A 16,249-nucleotide genomic window follows, 5' to 3' on the forward strand; every position below is an offset into this window, starting at 1 on the left:
ATGGTCCAGGTGGATGTAAGCAACAGCATTCAGTACTTTCTAATAATAATATGATCAATCAGACACAGTGCACTACATTTATACATTCCACTATTATGGCATTTATGATTCAAGCAATTGAACGCAGCATGTAGTGGTTGTAATCCAGAGTTTTCACCCCTTTCACTGTGTTTCTTTTCTTCCAGGCTCTCTCTGTGTCACTAAATGGGAAAAAAGCTGAGGCAGGACCATGGATTGACATACTGACCTCTAGAGACTCAGACCATCTTAACAAAGGTGAGGCTGTAATGTATTATTCTTATGTGAATGACTGATGTTCATTGTTCTGACCTTGTCCATTACTGATAGTGCTGATGGGACTGGAGCTGGAGAGCGGAAAGATGGTGGATCAGACTGTGGAGAAGCGGTTTACAGGAGACGTTCAACTGAGTTTGAAAGTTTTAAGTAAATATTGTTTGAGATACTGTGTGAGAGATGAGTATGCACTGTCCATGTTGATGATGTAGTCAATGACATTTCTTAATATCTGAGTCGTAACAGTACAGTGCATTCAAAACCCTGATGCTACCTGACCAAAAGACTAAAAACCATGAAGGAAGATGCTGTCATCATCAATTATCCCTTTTATTTTTATGATTTATGGTAATTGGTGATACAATTTAGATTAATCAATGCTATGATGAAGTGATTGATCATCAAATTTATAAAGACTAATTATTGCAGGTGTTGTACTCATTGTTCACATGTCTAATAAAATGTCTAATAAACCACTTATTGTTAATAATTTAGGGAAAGGGTACATTGTTTTTGTCACTTGTATGTATGATTGTATGTATATATATATTAAACCAATAGCTTAAGGTAAACCTATGTCGTATATATTTCACACACAAAACTTTTCACTCTTTCAGACGCCAGTAGTGCAGGGGATTATGGTGTCTCACTGTGAGGAAGATCTGTTGTGTATCCGAGCTGCCTACCTTAAATTAACAGGCACTTCTCTCTACACTGCTCTGCATGTGGGGCACACACATAATACTGTGCTAAATACAACATCTTGAAATACTTCAACAGTTGTATGTGTACTGACATGATAATGTGTTTTTTTTCCAAATTAAACATTCAAAACAGCTCTTTTTAAAATGCATGATTTTATTCTTTTAAGGAAAGTACAGTCATTTTTATCTTCATGTTTTTCCAACAGAAACAATTCAAAGGAGATCATCTACAGGCTCTGCTGGCCATCTGTCGATCTGAAGATTAAAAAAAAGCTTTCTTGCTACTTTTCATATTTTATGGAATCTTATTCATTTGCATGTTTTGCCTGTGCTTGTTTAAATGACTGATGTGAATGCATGCAATGAAATGTAACAAAACAAGTTATGTTGGATGTTTCATTTGTGCAGTGTGGTTATTGGTTTTTACATTTAGCTGACGCTTTTATCCAAAGTGACTTACAATTGCTTCATATGTCAGAGGTTGCACACCTTTGGAGCAATTTAGGGATAAATGTCTTGCTTACGGACACATTGGCGTTCCACAGTGGATTCAAACCTGGGTCTCTCACACCAAAGGCATGTGTCTTATCCACTGCGCCATCACCAGACTGTTTTCGTTTCTTCTTTCTTTTATTACTTTTATCTGCCACAACACTTCCTCTTCATCCCTAATGATGTGATCTACACGCTGTGTTTTTTTCCAAATGGAACACATTCTCTTAGTTATTTAACTGAACTGATGACTGTCTTTTTTGTAAATCATTGTTAATATCTGAATAAATAAGGTATACACATACAGTAAAATGATCAACAATCACAATTCAAAAAAGAAAGTATTAACTAGCTCTGTGTAACATGAAGCTTTAAAACATTGAAATAGACCTCTGAGTCAGCTCCAACAGTAGTAGCCTCAATCATCACCTCACATTTGCAATAATGATTCATTCCTGATGCCACATAGAGTTCAGATACATTACATTACATTTTTATGTTAAACTTGAATAAATTACGTTCATTAATATACATACTTAGCATAAAAAGCATATCATTCAGTCACTTCTTTGGAGCGTATCTGTATTCAGTTCAACTCAATCTTCATTTACACTCAGAAACAGTGACTCAAGATTCTTTTTTCCCTTTTGGTGGGTTTTCTCAGTTACTTTTCAAGGACATAGCGTGTAGAGCAACGATGGCACAAAAGAAAACAGCAGAGAAGCTTTAATGTCTGGGCCTCCACTCTGTGGGGTGGTGGTTTTGTTGGTTGTCATTGTCATAGTTGTCTTTGGCGAGGTGGTTGTATTCATGGTGGTATTTGAAATTGCCGTAATGTTTGGGGTGGTGATTGTAGCATTGGTCCAAGAAATGGTTGTGGTGGTGACTGGGGAAGTGTTTTTTGTCATTGTTGTAGGGGTGGTCGTAACACTTGCAGTAGAGGAAGGGGTTGTAGCCGTTGCTGTAAGGGTGGACGTACCACTTGCAGAAGAGGAAGAGGTTGCAGACGTTGTTGTAGGGGTGGTCGTACCACTTACAGCGGAGGAAGGGGTTGTAGCCATTGTTGTAGGGGTGGTCGTACCACTTACAGCGGAGGAAGGGGTTGTAGCCATTGCTGTAGGGGTGGTAGTACCACTTGCAGCAGAGGAAGGGGTTGTAGCTGTTGCTGTAAGGGTGGACGTACCACTTGCAATGGGGGAAATGGTTGTAGTCATTGTTGTAGGTGTGGTCATACCACTTGCAGAAGAGGAAGAGGTTGCAGACGTTATTGCAGGGGTGGTCGTACCACTTGCAGTGGGGGAAATGGTTGTAGCCGTTGTTGTAGGTGTGTTCAATCCACTTACAGCAGAGGAAGGGGTTGTAGCCATTGCTGTAGGGGTGGTCGTACCACTTGCAATGGGGGAAATGGTTGTAGCTGTTGTTGTAGGTGTGGTCATACCACTTGCAGTAGAGGAAGAGATTGCAGATGTTGTTGCAGGGGTGGTCGTACCACTTGCAGTGGGGGAAGTGGTTGTAGCCGTTGTTGTAGGTGTGTTCATACCACTTACAGCAGAGGAAGGGGTTGTAGCCGTTGTTGTAGGGGTGGTCGTACCACTTGCAGTAGGGGAAGTGGTTGTAGCCGTTGTTGTAGGGGTGGTCGCATCACTTGCAGTACTGAATGGGGTGGCGGTTGTAGTAGTGGTTGTGGTGACGGTTGTAGATGTGGCTGGAGAGGTGGTTTTAGCCATTGATGCAGGGGTGGTCGTACCACTTGCAGTGGGGGAAGTGGTTGTAGATGTGGCTGGAGAGGTGGTTGTAGTCTCTGGCATAAACGTAGGAGTAGAAATGTTTGCCGAAACACTTGGGGCAATGGCTGCAGTGGTGGTTATCAACATGGCCGTAGTGATGTTGCTAGTATTGGTCATGGAGATGGTTGTAGCGTCTGGTTGCACAATAGTCTCTGACAAAGACGTAGGGGTAGAAATGTTTGCAGAAACACTTGGGACAATGGCTTCAGTGGTGGTTATCAACATGGCTGTAGTGATGTTGCTAGTATTGGTCATGGAGATGGTTGTAGTGTCTGGTTGCACAATAGTTGTAGTGTTAGGTGAAGCGGTGGTTGTGTTAGTGGTCACAAGCATGGTTGTACTGTTAGTAGTTCCATCCATAGAATCTGTTTCAAGAGAAATTGGTTCAGGTGTAATGACAGCCGTGGTGTTGGAGTCTTGAGCCTGATTGGGAATAGAGTGGAAAGATCATTCAAATTAATGAGAAACAAAAGCCTTAGTGTAGAGATGCACCGATTGATTGGCCAGTGATCAGAAATGGTCGATCTTCAGCTTGATTGGCCATGACAGGTGACCTGGCTGATCAGTCTTAAATATCTGATTCTGTGCCGGTGAAATTTAAATATATGTTCCGTCAGACAGTAACCGACTATTAACACAGACGCTAAAACATGTTGTCAGAGTGGATGTTCCTCACCATGAGTGAAGTCCTAGTGCTTGCACTTTGTAATATCTGTAACACCAAAATAAGCTATGTGTCCCCACACAAATACTTTACTTATGTGGCCCACCCAGGTATATTAACGGCCGTGTGGCAGTAAGAGATAGAGGTGTAGGTGTATGTATTAAACTTTAATTCTGTGGGAAACACTGAACTGTGTTATGCAGTTCATTTTCAGTTAGATTATACTTGTACAGAAAAGCTCTGTCCAGTAGCCTAACCTGGAGCACTTTTTTATTTCAAAATTTGTTTGAGTAAGAGAGGTCCTGTAAGCTAGTACCGTTTGGGGGAAAATGTTAAAGTAATTAAATAGTCAATGTTTTATTATGAACATCCAATTGAATGAAAGAATTAAAATAACCAATGCTTATGCTGGTGCTAATGGGGATCCTAATGAAGAAATAAAGAAATAATATTCCAATAAAAAACAGTTTGTCATGATTAGGCTTCGCCACCTCCCCCCTCCTTAAGTTTTCTCCCTTTTCCCTTCCCTGCTGTCTCGGTCAGTTTTGTCTGTCATGTCCTGTGTGTGTGTGTATGTATGTGTGTGTGTGTGAGTGTGTGTGTGTTTTTGGGCGTGTCTGGCTCTGGCTTCGGGCTCATCACCACCTGTGGCTCATCAAGCAATCAACCCAAGCAGTGAAATACTCGTCCACTTTTTGCCAGTTTGTCAGTTTACCTCCCGTGGTACTATTGCTTTGACCAACTCTTTTGGAAATCGTAGTCTTGTTGAGTATGTTTGTGTCTGTGTATCCTGTCAAGTTCTTCTTAGAATCAGTAAGTCAGACTGGCCAAGAAAATTCCGTCTCTAGTATGAATGCCAACAATACTTCTATTTCCATTAACTTACTTGTTTTCAACTTTTAAGGTGATCTTTTAACATTATTACTGTCTAGTCATGTTTGAATGGATTATAGGTTACATTCTGCTTTTTTTACTAACCTAGAATATATTCCATCAGAATTGTTTTATTCATGATTATCTGTTTAATTTCATAACATTCTAATGATCAAAAGTTTGTTGTTATGTTATAGGCAAAATGCAAAAAAATACTTGGATAGTAATGTGTTTTGGAATATTTTCTTGAAGAGCTATTTAAAAACATTATAAATATTTACCTTTCCTAATGCCAGCAGAGCCAGTATGCAAAATCCCAGAGCCAGTATCTTCATGGTGGAGAGCTAAGAGGAGGCAGAGGTGCACCACAAATAATATTGAAAATGTCCTGTTGCACAGTAGCCAGGCTGCTGTGTTATAGTGCTGTGAAAGTTCTCCCACTGCAACCTTGTCTACTTCCACTCTCTTCTGGGAAACTGTGAGGGAACCTTTTGTTCTTGCTTTTATACAAAAATACCACGGTTCAAAAGGTGTGAATTTATGACGTATATTCATCCTGACTCTGGACCCAGGAAGTTGGATGGGGAGGTGCGTGTGACATATGCAAATGTGTTTATGTGAGGAAGACATTCTTCTCCTATGCACAATTTCTAAAGCCTTATCACTTTGTACTTTGCAATTATTAACAAGTGCTCACCACTCATACTGATGGCTTTTTTTCTTGTTACTAAAAATACTTAAATTAAAAATTATTGACTTAAAGCAATAAAACACTCAAAATTCTTCAGTATCGTAGCCATCCCCATTAGCTAACATCTCATTGACTGCTCACCTTCCTTCAACCAAGTCCAACTCAAATTCATACTTTCTGTGCATTTTAGAACATCTAGTAACTTTAGAACACATTATATATTTAATAAATTATGTTTTATGGGGCTAACAATGTCAGAAAATATTTTATTTCCTCACTGTCTTGTTGACACCTGCTTTAAATTTTTAGCCTAAACAAATGTACTGTACATGACAAGCTGCTTAACAAACTTCCCTGTAAACTTCCCTGTAAACTTCATGTAAAGTATTTAGACATTGGTGGGTGCAATTATGTCCAACTGAGGCCATTAGATTAATCACAAAGAGAAAATTATTCATCCTGCGTTATTGCTCCTGGTGGATTATTGACAAAGTGATAAATATATACTGATAAATAAATAGGTCATTTTTCCTGGGCTTTACCCCGGGATGTTTTGATTGTAGCCCCGGATGTAACTCAACAACAACAAAAAAATTTATTATGTTAATATGCAATAATCTTCAAAGAGCGATGGTTACTCGCAATAACTGATACATTATGTTTGAAGTTCACATAACGTGACCCCCCCACCGTTCCTCAGCCTGCCTGCGCTTAGAATGAGCACGAGAGGAGAGAGAGAGCGCATTGCTCACAGCCAGGTCTTATCTGCGACTTCTGAATTGTCCCTAAATTGTAATCAATTCATTTAAATATAATTGTTGTCAGTCAGTGTATAGTCAATGTCTTTGCTACACAAACGGTTAACAGTCGCAGCAAAGTAGTGAGAGAATATGACCCCTGACGCTTTGTGTCCTGCTGTCTCTGCCCCCCTCGCTGTGAGACACTACTGTTTTACTGTCTCCAGGATGCTTCATTCCTTCTAAAGCGGCTGTGAGCTGCACTTTATCAGAGGTGCTCAAGTGAACATTTGTGGTGATATTTCTGTGTGATCACAAGACTTTTCAGTTTCGGTTTTCTCCCTCTGATGGAGAGCAGTGCACTCATCTCATCGAGTAGGCTACAAGTCAAATTATTTATTTATATTGACCAAACTGTTTTCAAAAAATGGGCCAATGATTGCCCCATAAAGCATAGGCCCATACTGACATTACGAAAAGCTTTTTGCTGGTCGCACAGACTTTACAACAGACGATAATGTTCTTTGCATCTTAGACTGTGACACAGTAATGTCAGTAGCTACTTACAGCTGTGGAAAGAACGTCTCGGGTTACATATGTAACCCTTGTTCCCCGAGAAGGGGAACGAGACACTGCGTCAGTGACGACACTATGGGAACGTCTCTAGGCATGGCAGGGCTGAATTATGAATGAGACTACTCCAATCCTATTGGTGTTGCTCGAACGGTAGCGTGGGACGGCGTAACTGGAGGCGTATAAAGCACGCTGGCACACAGGACAAACCAGCTCTTTGCTACGAAGTAAGGCGCTCCAGGAGGGGCGAGGCGAGCCGACCCAGTGTCTCGTTCCCCTTCTCGGGGAACAAGGTTTACATACATAACCCGAGATGTTCCCCTTCGAGGGAACTCGAACTGCGTCGGTGACAACACTATGGGAACGAGATACCCACTATGCCACGCCGAAAGCCTCCGCCTGCCCCAGCGTGCAGTAACCCGTAGGCACAACTAAGAGGAGAGTGCTCGGGTGCCAGGCGCAGAAGGAAGGTCCAGACTGCAAAACCGGATGAACGTGTGCGGAGTGGCCCAGCCAGCTGCACACGCATCCCGAAGAGAAGCCCCTGAGAGGAGGGCCCAAGAGGCCGCCATGCCTCTAGTAGAGTGGGCCCTCATGGCCATAGGTGAAGGCAAACCGCGCACCTGATAGGCCAGGGAAATAGCCTGAACTATCCAGTTGCTGATAGTGTGTTTAGAAGCCGGGAGCCCAACCTTGGGGAACCCAAAACACACCAGCAACTGGTCTGCTTTCCTCCACCGGGAGGACCTCAGAGTGTAAATACTCAATGCTCTGACAGGGCAGAGAAGATGAAGTCTCCCGTCCTCCGCCGTCACATGAGGTGGGGGAAACGCCTGCAGCACTGTAGACCCTGCCATACTGGACGGTACCTTTAGGGATGTAGCCCAGACAGGGGTGCAGGAAAGCCTTGACCTTCCCCGGGGAAAACACCAGGCATTGAGGAGGCACCGAGAGTGCCTGGAGATCCCCCACTCTCCTCAGAGAGGTGATAGCCAGGAGAAAGGCCATCTTAAGGGTCAGGTGCTTGGCCTCAGCCGACTCCAGGGGTTCGAAGGGGGCCCCCTGCCAACTCTTCGAGAACCTCTGCCAGGTCCCAGGTGGGAATCCTGGAGCGAGTCACGGGTCTCATCCTCCGGGCTCCACGGAGGAAGCGCACGATCAGCGGGAGCCTCCCCAAAGGTCCCTCCCTCAGAGGAGCGTGGAACACCGTAATGGCAGCCACGTACACCTTGAGTGTGGATGGCGAAAGGCCAGCAGAGAAACGCTGCTGGAGGAACACCAGTACCACAATTACCGGGCAGGTAACTGGGTCCACCGCCCGTTCTCTACACCAGGTGGAAAACACGTTCCACTTCAGGCCGTACGTCCTCCTGGATGGAGCTCTGGAGCTGAGCAGAGTCTCGACCGCTCCCGCCGTCAGGCCCGCCCCAAGGAACTGTGCCCCTTCAGGGGCCAGACCCACAGCCTCCACAGGGCAGGGCAAGGGTGAAAGACCTGGCCCTCCGCCTGAGACAGCAGGTCCCTCCGAGAACCACACTCGGGCCTGCCAAAACGGGGCTACTAACAGTAGGCTGACACCGTCCTGACGGACCCGCTCCAGAACCCCCGGGAGCAGAGCGACTGGGGGAAATGCATACAGATGCAGCCTCGGGGCTGGGGGCGAGAGGGAGAACTACAGTGGACAGTGCGTAGTCTCTTGTGACGCAAACAGGTCCACGTCTATTGGGCCGAACCTTTTGCACAATAACTCCACCACCTCGGGGGGGAGTCTCCATTCCCCGGGTCTCAGCCCCTGTCTCGACAGCAGGTTCTGGGCCCCAGGGATAAACATCGCCGTAAGAGACAACAGTCTCTGCTGGGACCACAGGAGGATCAGATGCGGCAGTCTGCACAATGGGCGCGAGCGCAGACCCCCCTGGTGACTCAAATAGGCCACCACTGCCGTGTTGTCGGTCTTGACGAGGACGTGGCGACCTCGGAGGTTGGGCAGAAAGCTCAGCAGAGCGCGGAACACCGCCAACATTTCCAGGCAATTTATGTGCCACGAGAAATGACGCTCCTGCCAGGATCCTCTCAAAAAGCGGCCGTCCATGACCGCGCCCCACCCCGTGAGGGAGGTGTCTGTCAAAATAATTGTCCAGCGACATGGCACCCCCAACGTGGGACCCTGGGACAAGAATCAAGGTTTCTTCCATACAGACAGGGAACGAAGGCACCTGCTCGTAACCTGTATCAGACAGAACAGGTTCCCCCTCGGGGAAAGCCCCTTGGTCTTCAACTACCACTGCAGGGCTCTCATATGTAGCAGGCCAGACGGTATTACACTGGATGCAGCTGCCATGAGACCCAACACCCTCTGAAAGTGTTTCACTGTGATGGTGCGGCCTAGCTTCACCACGGTTACTGAACAAAATGGACTCGACGGGTACAGGAGATAGTTAGGCTCGCATAGCCGTTGTGTCCCATACCACCCCTAGGAACGTAGTCCGTTGGGCGTGTCTTCTTCGCGTTGAGCCACAGCCCCAAACGCTGAAGGTGGCCAAGGACGACATCTCGATGCCGAACAGCCAACTCCCGAGACCGGGCCAGAATGAGCCAGTCTTCGATGTAGTTCAGCACGCGGATGCCCTGGAGCCTCAGCGGGGCCAGAGCTGTAACCATACACTTGGTGAACGTGCGAGGGGAGAGTGCTGGGCCGAACGGAAGAACCCGATACTGGTACGCCGCGCCCCCAAAGGCGAACCTCAGGAACTTCCTGTGAGAGGGACGGATGGAGATATGGAAATATGTGTCTTGTAGATCTATCGTGACAAACCAAGGGGGGACCCCGAGAAGCGACACTGTGCCTCTGGCTCTGGCGGTAGGAGCTGGACAACGGCTGGGACCGTCTCTCTGCAGCCGGCGAGGGAGATGCTGCCGGAACGCCTCTCCTTGCGTCTTGGCATGCTGGAACCTGCTGACGACGGTGTCCACCGCCTCGCCGAACAGGCCAGAGGTCGCAACCGGTGCATCGAGCAGGAAGGTCTTCTCCCTCTCCTGGATGCCCGAAAGGTTGAGCCACAGGTGCCGCTCCATGGCCACCAGCGCTGACATGGAGCGGCCTTGGTGACCCGGAGCGACAGATCCGTAGCTCTGCAGAGCTCGGTGACATCCTCCTCAGAGGGGCCCCCTCCTTGGTCCATGTCCCTCAACAGGTCGGCCTGGTACGTCTGCAGAACCGTCATCGTGTGCAGGCTCGCACCAGCCCAGCCCGCCACCATGTAAGCCTTGCCCAACAGAGCAGATGTAATGCGACATGGCTTGGTGGGCAGCGCCAGCTCTTTAAGGAACGACGCAAGGCCGGGTGAGAGATGGCTGGCCAAAGCATCCTCAAACCGGGGCATCGTCCCATAGTCGAATCCCTTAACCCCCGCAACGCTGCTGTAATCCAGGAGCGGGGGAGTAGTCAGGCGTGCTGAGAAGGGCTTGCTCCAGGATTTGCACAACACATTGTTGAGTTCGAAAATAGGCCTTAGCACCCTCAGGGGCAGGGCCTCGCAACGGCCGCAAGCAGCCCCCTTGAGAGTTGCCTGGGCATGCGGCATCCCCAGACGAGACACACACAGCTCATGAGTGTCCCCAGCCATGATGTAGCGCGGGCATGGAAAGACACATTTCCGGAACTGCTCACCAGCCATGATCTCCTCTGCAAACTTCCAGGTAGGACAAACTTCAGTGGTTATTCGTAGAGCTTCGTTCTACCAAACATATCAGAGCGCCTGCTGAATAGAAAAAAGCTGGCTCGTCCTGTGTGCCGGGGTGCTTTATACGCCTCCAGTTACGCCGTCCCACGCTACCGTTCGAGTAACACCAATAGGATTGGAGTAGTTTCATTCATAATTCAGCCCTGCCACGCCTAAAGGCGTTCCCATAGTGTCGTCACTGACGCAGTTCGAGTTCCCTCGGGAACGCCTCTCTCCCTCGTTCTCCATTCTTCATTCAGTGTTTGGCTAGCAGCTGACATTAATAACAAAATCCGGTCCCGCTGAGCTGTCGCACAGTTGTGGATTTATGTCTGGGATGGTGCGTTCAGTAATGAGTAACGCAGCGTTACTTGCCTTAGTAACTAGCAATAATATTACCGTTTTAGAAAAGTAATTAGTTACACTACTTAGTTAGGGGAGACCGGGTATGGTTGTAACATGGGGAGAGTTGTAACAACACCAATTCCACCAAATAGAGATAAGATAAGAGTTAGGTGATCATTTCAGTATTTACTCCCTGATCAGGCATGGTGGTTATCAAGTCTGGAAACAGGCATATTCAGAATATATAGAGACAAAACTGATCTTGAGGTAAGAAACTAACTTTTTTGGCCAAGACAATTTTTTGTTTAATATCTATACTATTGCAGAAAGAATTGTTTGATTTATATTAGATTGAAATATAGTTTCTTAGGCAACATGCATTTTTTCCTTTCTAATTTCAAACCACTATGGTAATACAGCTAGATAAACATTAGCTGACAGGGGTGGGGTGGGTTGTAACACTTCTTTAAAAAGTGTTACAACCATCCACGATACATAAAACTAGGTACTTTCTTGATTTTAATATTTTCCAGATTGCCCTATGCAGTCTGGGCCCACCAAACCCGCACTCCAGGGTTACCAGCATTAATTTGTCAGCACTGTGACCAGTCCTCCCCATTCACATGTTGTACACGTGTTGGCGTGTGTATCGTCACTCGACCTTTTCCATACTCAGTCTCCACCGGTGGAGAGGGTAGAAAAGTGTATGGGCAGCTTGTGAGAAGTGCCTGTGTGCAAGAAAAACTCCCGGTACGCTAAAGAGTAATATATAGAAGTGCTGGCATACCTACCCATGAATACCGGCCCATTTCAAGCACTGACTGTGACTCTGAATAAGAATATACACACATTGACACACACATACATACACCTCTTTTTAGTTAGACCTAAAGATTTACAGAGATGTTCTTTAATTAATTACATTGTAGTAGTATTTATTAAGTATACTTTTTAGTAAGTTTATTGTGTAGATAAATTTACATACACATACTGTTCATGTGCGAGTCATCAGACATAGGCTGTTACAGCAAGAGAGAAACATTGTTCTTTTATTTAACTACCTGTTTTGGAAGCATATCATATAGTGTGGCATCTATTTTTGATTCTTTTGTGTGATTGTTACAACCTACCCCAGCATGTGTTACAACCTACCCCACTACTGGGGTAGGTTGTAACAAGGGAACACATTGCATTTGACATCAACTCACGAGGTCTGTGATATTCTTGTAGAGGAGTTCCATTTGTAGTGAAAAAATGCGGGTATTTTGTATAAAAATTTGAGAACTCTGCTAAAAAATTCAGTGAGTTATAGTTACTGAAGCAAAAATTGTTACAACCATACTGGGAAAAGTAATATTATTACTTTTATACAACACTGGTTGATTCTCTTTCCCCATAGCAGGGGGCTGCTGTGATTGAATGAAGCAAAGGGGACGCGTATTATCCTGTATCATTTCGAGTTTTTGTAGGATGAGTATAGCCTACAGGCCGGTGGCTGTTTCTTGATCAATGAGTGGGATGTTTCCCCAATTTCTTCAATTGTCATTGCAGCCTGGTTTGGTCCTGTAAACACACTTATAAGACCAAAAGACAAAACACTTTAAATGTGTTATTCTAAAATTACATTCTCTGCTGCAATTTCCTGATTTTTGAAGTGGCACAGTTCCTGAAGTTCACTTCTTGGACACTGTTGCCCTCTGCAGTCTGAAAAGGTCCACAGAAACGTACAGTTTTTGTGAAAGGTTGTGAGGAAGCCAATGCGCTAAACTGGGCTTACTATTCTTAATTTCACTGTGTGAAAACACAAACAATATGCAGAGTGACTTTCTTCAAAACACTTTATTGTAGTCTTCCTGCAATCAAGCTTCTCATAGTGCTTTTAAAGACGACGTTTTTGCAGTGGTGCGCAGACAATTACCTGCGATTAAACATAAAGAAAACAAAACAGATGGAAATTGAGTGAAATGGGCAAAACATGCAAAAACCTCAGAACTGAAACAGACAATACACTTAAATTTATACATGTGTAATATATTGATTAAATAAATATTCTCACACGGGACAATAAATAGGCCTACAGAATATACAAAGTGAAAATGTGGTTTATGCCACCTTCAACTACAAATCAGGCAATAGTAATTATGATTTAATGATATCTGCTTTTTCCTTTACATATCAATGCAGAATCTGATTCACACATGTCCAAAGTGTCTGTTAGTTCATCAATAAGCTAACGCTGTCACTCTGTCATCTGTGTCACTGCTATTAGTAGGTCTTCACTGTTTTAAATTGGAATGAGTATGTTCATTCCCCTGACCTCGTCCATTACTTATAGTGCTGATGGGACTGGAGCTGGAGAGCGGAAAGATGGTGGATCTGGCTGTGGAGAAGCAGTTTACAGGAGACACTGCTTACAAGTTTTAAGTAAATATTGTTTGAGATACTGTGTGAGGGATGACTATGCACTGTCCATGCTGATGACTGTAATCAATGACCTTTCTTAATATCTGTGTCGTAACATTACAGTGCATTCAAAACCCTGATGTCTAACTGAACAAAAGACTAACTACCATGAAGGTAAGATGCTGTCATCATCATGTCTCTTTTATTCTGATGCTTTATGGTAATTGGTGATACAATTTAGATCAATCAATGCTATGCTAAGTGATTGATCATCACATTTATCATTATAAAGACTAAATAATTCTTTATCCATTATTTTTTCTGTACTGCAGGTGTTGTTCTCATTTTTTACATGTCTAATAAGCTAAAGGTACACTGTTTTTGTCTTTGTTGTAGGTACTCACAAGGGACAAGGCTGTTTATTACTGTGCTAAATACAACACCTTGAAATACTTGCACAATTGTGTGTGCACTGACTTGATAATGTGTAGTTTATTTCAAATTAAACACTCAAATCAAAGGAGCTCTTTTTGAAATACATATCATGTTTTTATTCTTTTAAAGTATAGTCATTTTTACATGTAAACTGAAAAAATTCAAAGGAAAGAGATCATCTACAAGCTTTGCTGTCCATCTGTCGATCTGAAGCTAAAATAAAAGCTACCATTTATAAGGAACTTCATTTTGAGGCATTTTGTTAACCTTAAATACCTTAAGTCCATTAATATACGTAGTTAATATAAAAATGATTTGTAAATGTCATACATAAAAAGGTTAGATTTGAATCAATCATTCAGCCACTTCTTTGGAGCGCGTCGGCATTCAGTTCAACTCAGTCTTCATTTACACTCAGAATCGGTGATCCAAGATTCTTTTTGCCATTTTGGTGGGTTATTTTTCAGGGACAGAGCATGTAAAGCAATGATGGCACAACAGAAAACAGCAGAAAAGCTTTGACTTCTGGGCCTCCACTATGTGGGGTGGTGTTTTTGTTGGTTGTCATTGTCATAGTTGTGTTTGGCGAGGTAGTTGTATTCATGGTGGTATTAGAAATTGCAGTAATGTTTGGGGTGGTGATTGTTGCGGTGGTCACAGACATGGTTGTAGTGGTGACTGGGGAAGTGTTTTTTGTCGTTGTTGTAGGGGTGGTCGTACCACTTGTAGTAGAGGAAGTGGTTTTAGGGGTGGTCGTACCACTTGTAGTAGAGGAAGTGGTTTTAGCTGTTGTTTTAGGGGTGGTCGTACCACTTGCAGTACTGGATGGGGTGGCGGTTGTAGTAGTGGTTGTGGCGACAGTTGTAGATGTGGCTGGAGAGGTGGTTGTAGCTGTAATGCTTTTGATGGTGGTCATGTCTGGTGGCCCAGCAGTTGTAGTGTTAGGCGAAGCGGTGGTTGTGTCAGCGGTCATAGGCATGGTCATAGAATTCGTTTCAAGGGAAGTTGCTTCAGGTGTAGTGACAGCCGAGGTGTTGTCATCTTGAGCCTTATTGGGAAGAGAGTGGAAAGATCATTTAAATTAATGAGAAACAAAAGCCTTAGTGTGTATTAGAGATGCACCGATTGATCGGCCCCGTGATCAGAAATGGTTGATTTTCAGCTTGATCGGCCATGACAGGTAACCTGACTTATTAGTCTTAAATATCTGATTCTGTGCCGGTCACATTTTAATGCATATTCGCCAGACAGTAACTGACCTATGTCACAGACACACAAATGCAGAAGCTAAAAAATGTTATCAGCATGGATGTTCCTCACCATGACGGAAGTCCTAGAGTTGTAATATCTGTAACACCAAAATAAGCTGCTTGTTTCCACAAACACAGAATTTACTTATGTGGTCCGCCCAGGTATATTAACGGACTTGTGGCAGTAAGAAATAGAGGTGTAGCTGTGTGTGAATTACACTGTAATTTTTTGGGAAACAATGAGCTGCATTAAACTGCAGTTCATTTTCAGTTCGATTTTTATTGTACAGAAAAGCTCTGTCCGGTTGCCTAACATGGAGCAACTTTTATTTTCAGATGTGTTTGAGTGAAAGAAGAACATCCAATTGAATGGACCCCAGAAAGAATAACCAATCCGTATGCTGGTGCTAATGGGGATCCTAAAGAAGAAGTATATTCCATTAAAGAAAACTTACAAAAATGTTTGTGTATCCTGTGAAGTTTTTCTTCTTAGAATTAGTAGAATCAGTAGGTCCGACTGGCCAAGAAAATTGCGTCTCTAATATGTATGCCAACAATACTTCTACTTCTATTAACGTACTTGTTTTCAACTTCAGCATGATCTCATAACATTATTACTCCCTTGTCATGTTGGAACGGATTATAGTTTAATCTCTGCTCTTTTACTAACCTTTAGTGTATTCCATCAGAAAAACATTTTGTTCCACAAATGTAAGTGAGGTTTTAAAAACAGAGGCTTCATGATTGTCTGTTTAATTTCAGAAAATCCTAATGATCAAACAGTTAAAATAAGCATTTTGTATTACATTAGTATCCCACCATGACACCATAATAATAAAATCACATGTCTGACCTTTTCAGGACAATAGGACAAGTAAGAGGTCTGACTCTGCCAAGTGAAAAAAATGAATTGGTTTTTGACAGTTTGTTAGTAAATTTTTATGTGCAAAGTGCAAAAAATCTAAAGGGATAGTACTGTGTTTTGGAATATTTTCTTAAAGAACTATTTAATAGCTTTTCAAATATTTACCTTTCCAAATGTCAGCAGAGCCAGTATGCAAAATCCCAGAGCAAGTATCTTCATGGTGGAGAGCTAAAAGGAGGCAGAGGTGCACCAGAAATAATATTGAAAATGTCCTGTTGCACAGTAGCCAGGCTGCTGTGATTTTTGGTGCTGTGAAAGTTCTCCCACTGTAACCTGGTCTACTTCCACTCTCTTCTGGGAAACTTTTTGTTCTTGCTTTTATACAAAAATACCACAGTTCAATAGGTGTGAATT

General features: G+C 43.8%; 2 protein-coding genes and 1 long non-coding RNA gene across 6 annotated transcripts; 2 read left to right on the forward strand and 1 right to left on the reverse strand.

The window, feature by feature from the left end:
* Positions 1 to 1,264, forward strand: LOC119907763 (annexin A9-like). Its single transcript, XM_038725452.1, is given in 7 exon segments — positions 1 to 15; positions 186 to 276; positions 349 to 444; positions 541 to 561; positions 564 to 604; positions 912 to 1,019; positions 1,205 to 1,264. Coding segments are annotated over 7 exon segments (432 nt in total).
* A 3,315-nt stretch (positions 1,265 to 4,579) lies between these two features.
* Positions 4,580 to 15,403, forward strand: LOC119907814. 4 transcript variants are annotated; one of them, XR_005445138.1, is made up of 5 exons: positions 4,580 to 4,754; positions 5,114 to 5,402; positions 13,218 to 13,306; positions 13,409 to 13,459; positions 15,307 to 15,403. It is a non-coding gene; the product is annotated as an uncharacterized LOC119907814 (long non-coding RNA). The 4 variants fall into 4 exon arrangements; XR_005445136.1 differs by having other exon boundaries at positions 4,597 to 4,754; positions 5,111 to 5,174; XR_005445137.1 differs by having other exon boundaries at positions 4,601 to 4,754; positions 5,114 to 5,174.
* LOC119907813 (integumentary mucin C.1-like) lies at positions 13,813 to 16,182 on the reverse strand. Its single transcript, XM_038725500.1, has 2 exons — positions 16,001 to 16,182; positions 13,813 to 14,768 (listed from the first exon to the last, which is right to left on the reverse strand). Exons 1-2 carry the CDS (start codon positions 16,052 to 16,054, stop codon positions 14,184 to 14,186), a joined length of 639 nt encoding a protein of 212 aa, XP_038581428.1. The 5' UTR covers positions 16,055 to 16,182; the 3' UTR covers positions 13,813 to 14,183.
* Positions 16,183 to 16,249: the final 67 nt, after the last annotated feature.

The sequence above is a fragment of the Micropterus salmoides genome, unplaced genomic scaffold (genome assembly GCF_014851395.1).
Source record: "Micropterus salmoides isolate LMB-PRFRI ecotype aquatic unplaced genomic scaffold, ASM1485139v1 Ms_hic_scaffold_17, whole genome shotgun sequence".
NCBI classification, from domain to species: Eukaryota; Metazoa; Chordata; class Actinopteri; order Centrarchiformes; family Centrarchidae; genus Micropterus; species Micropterus salmoides.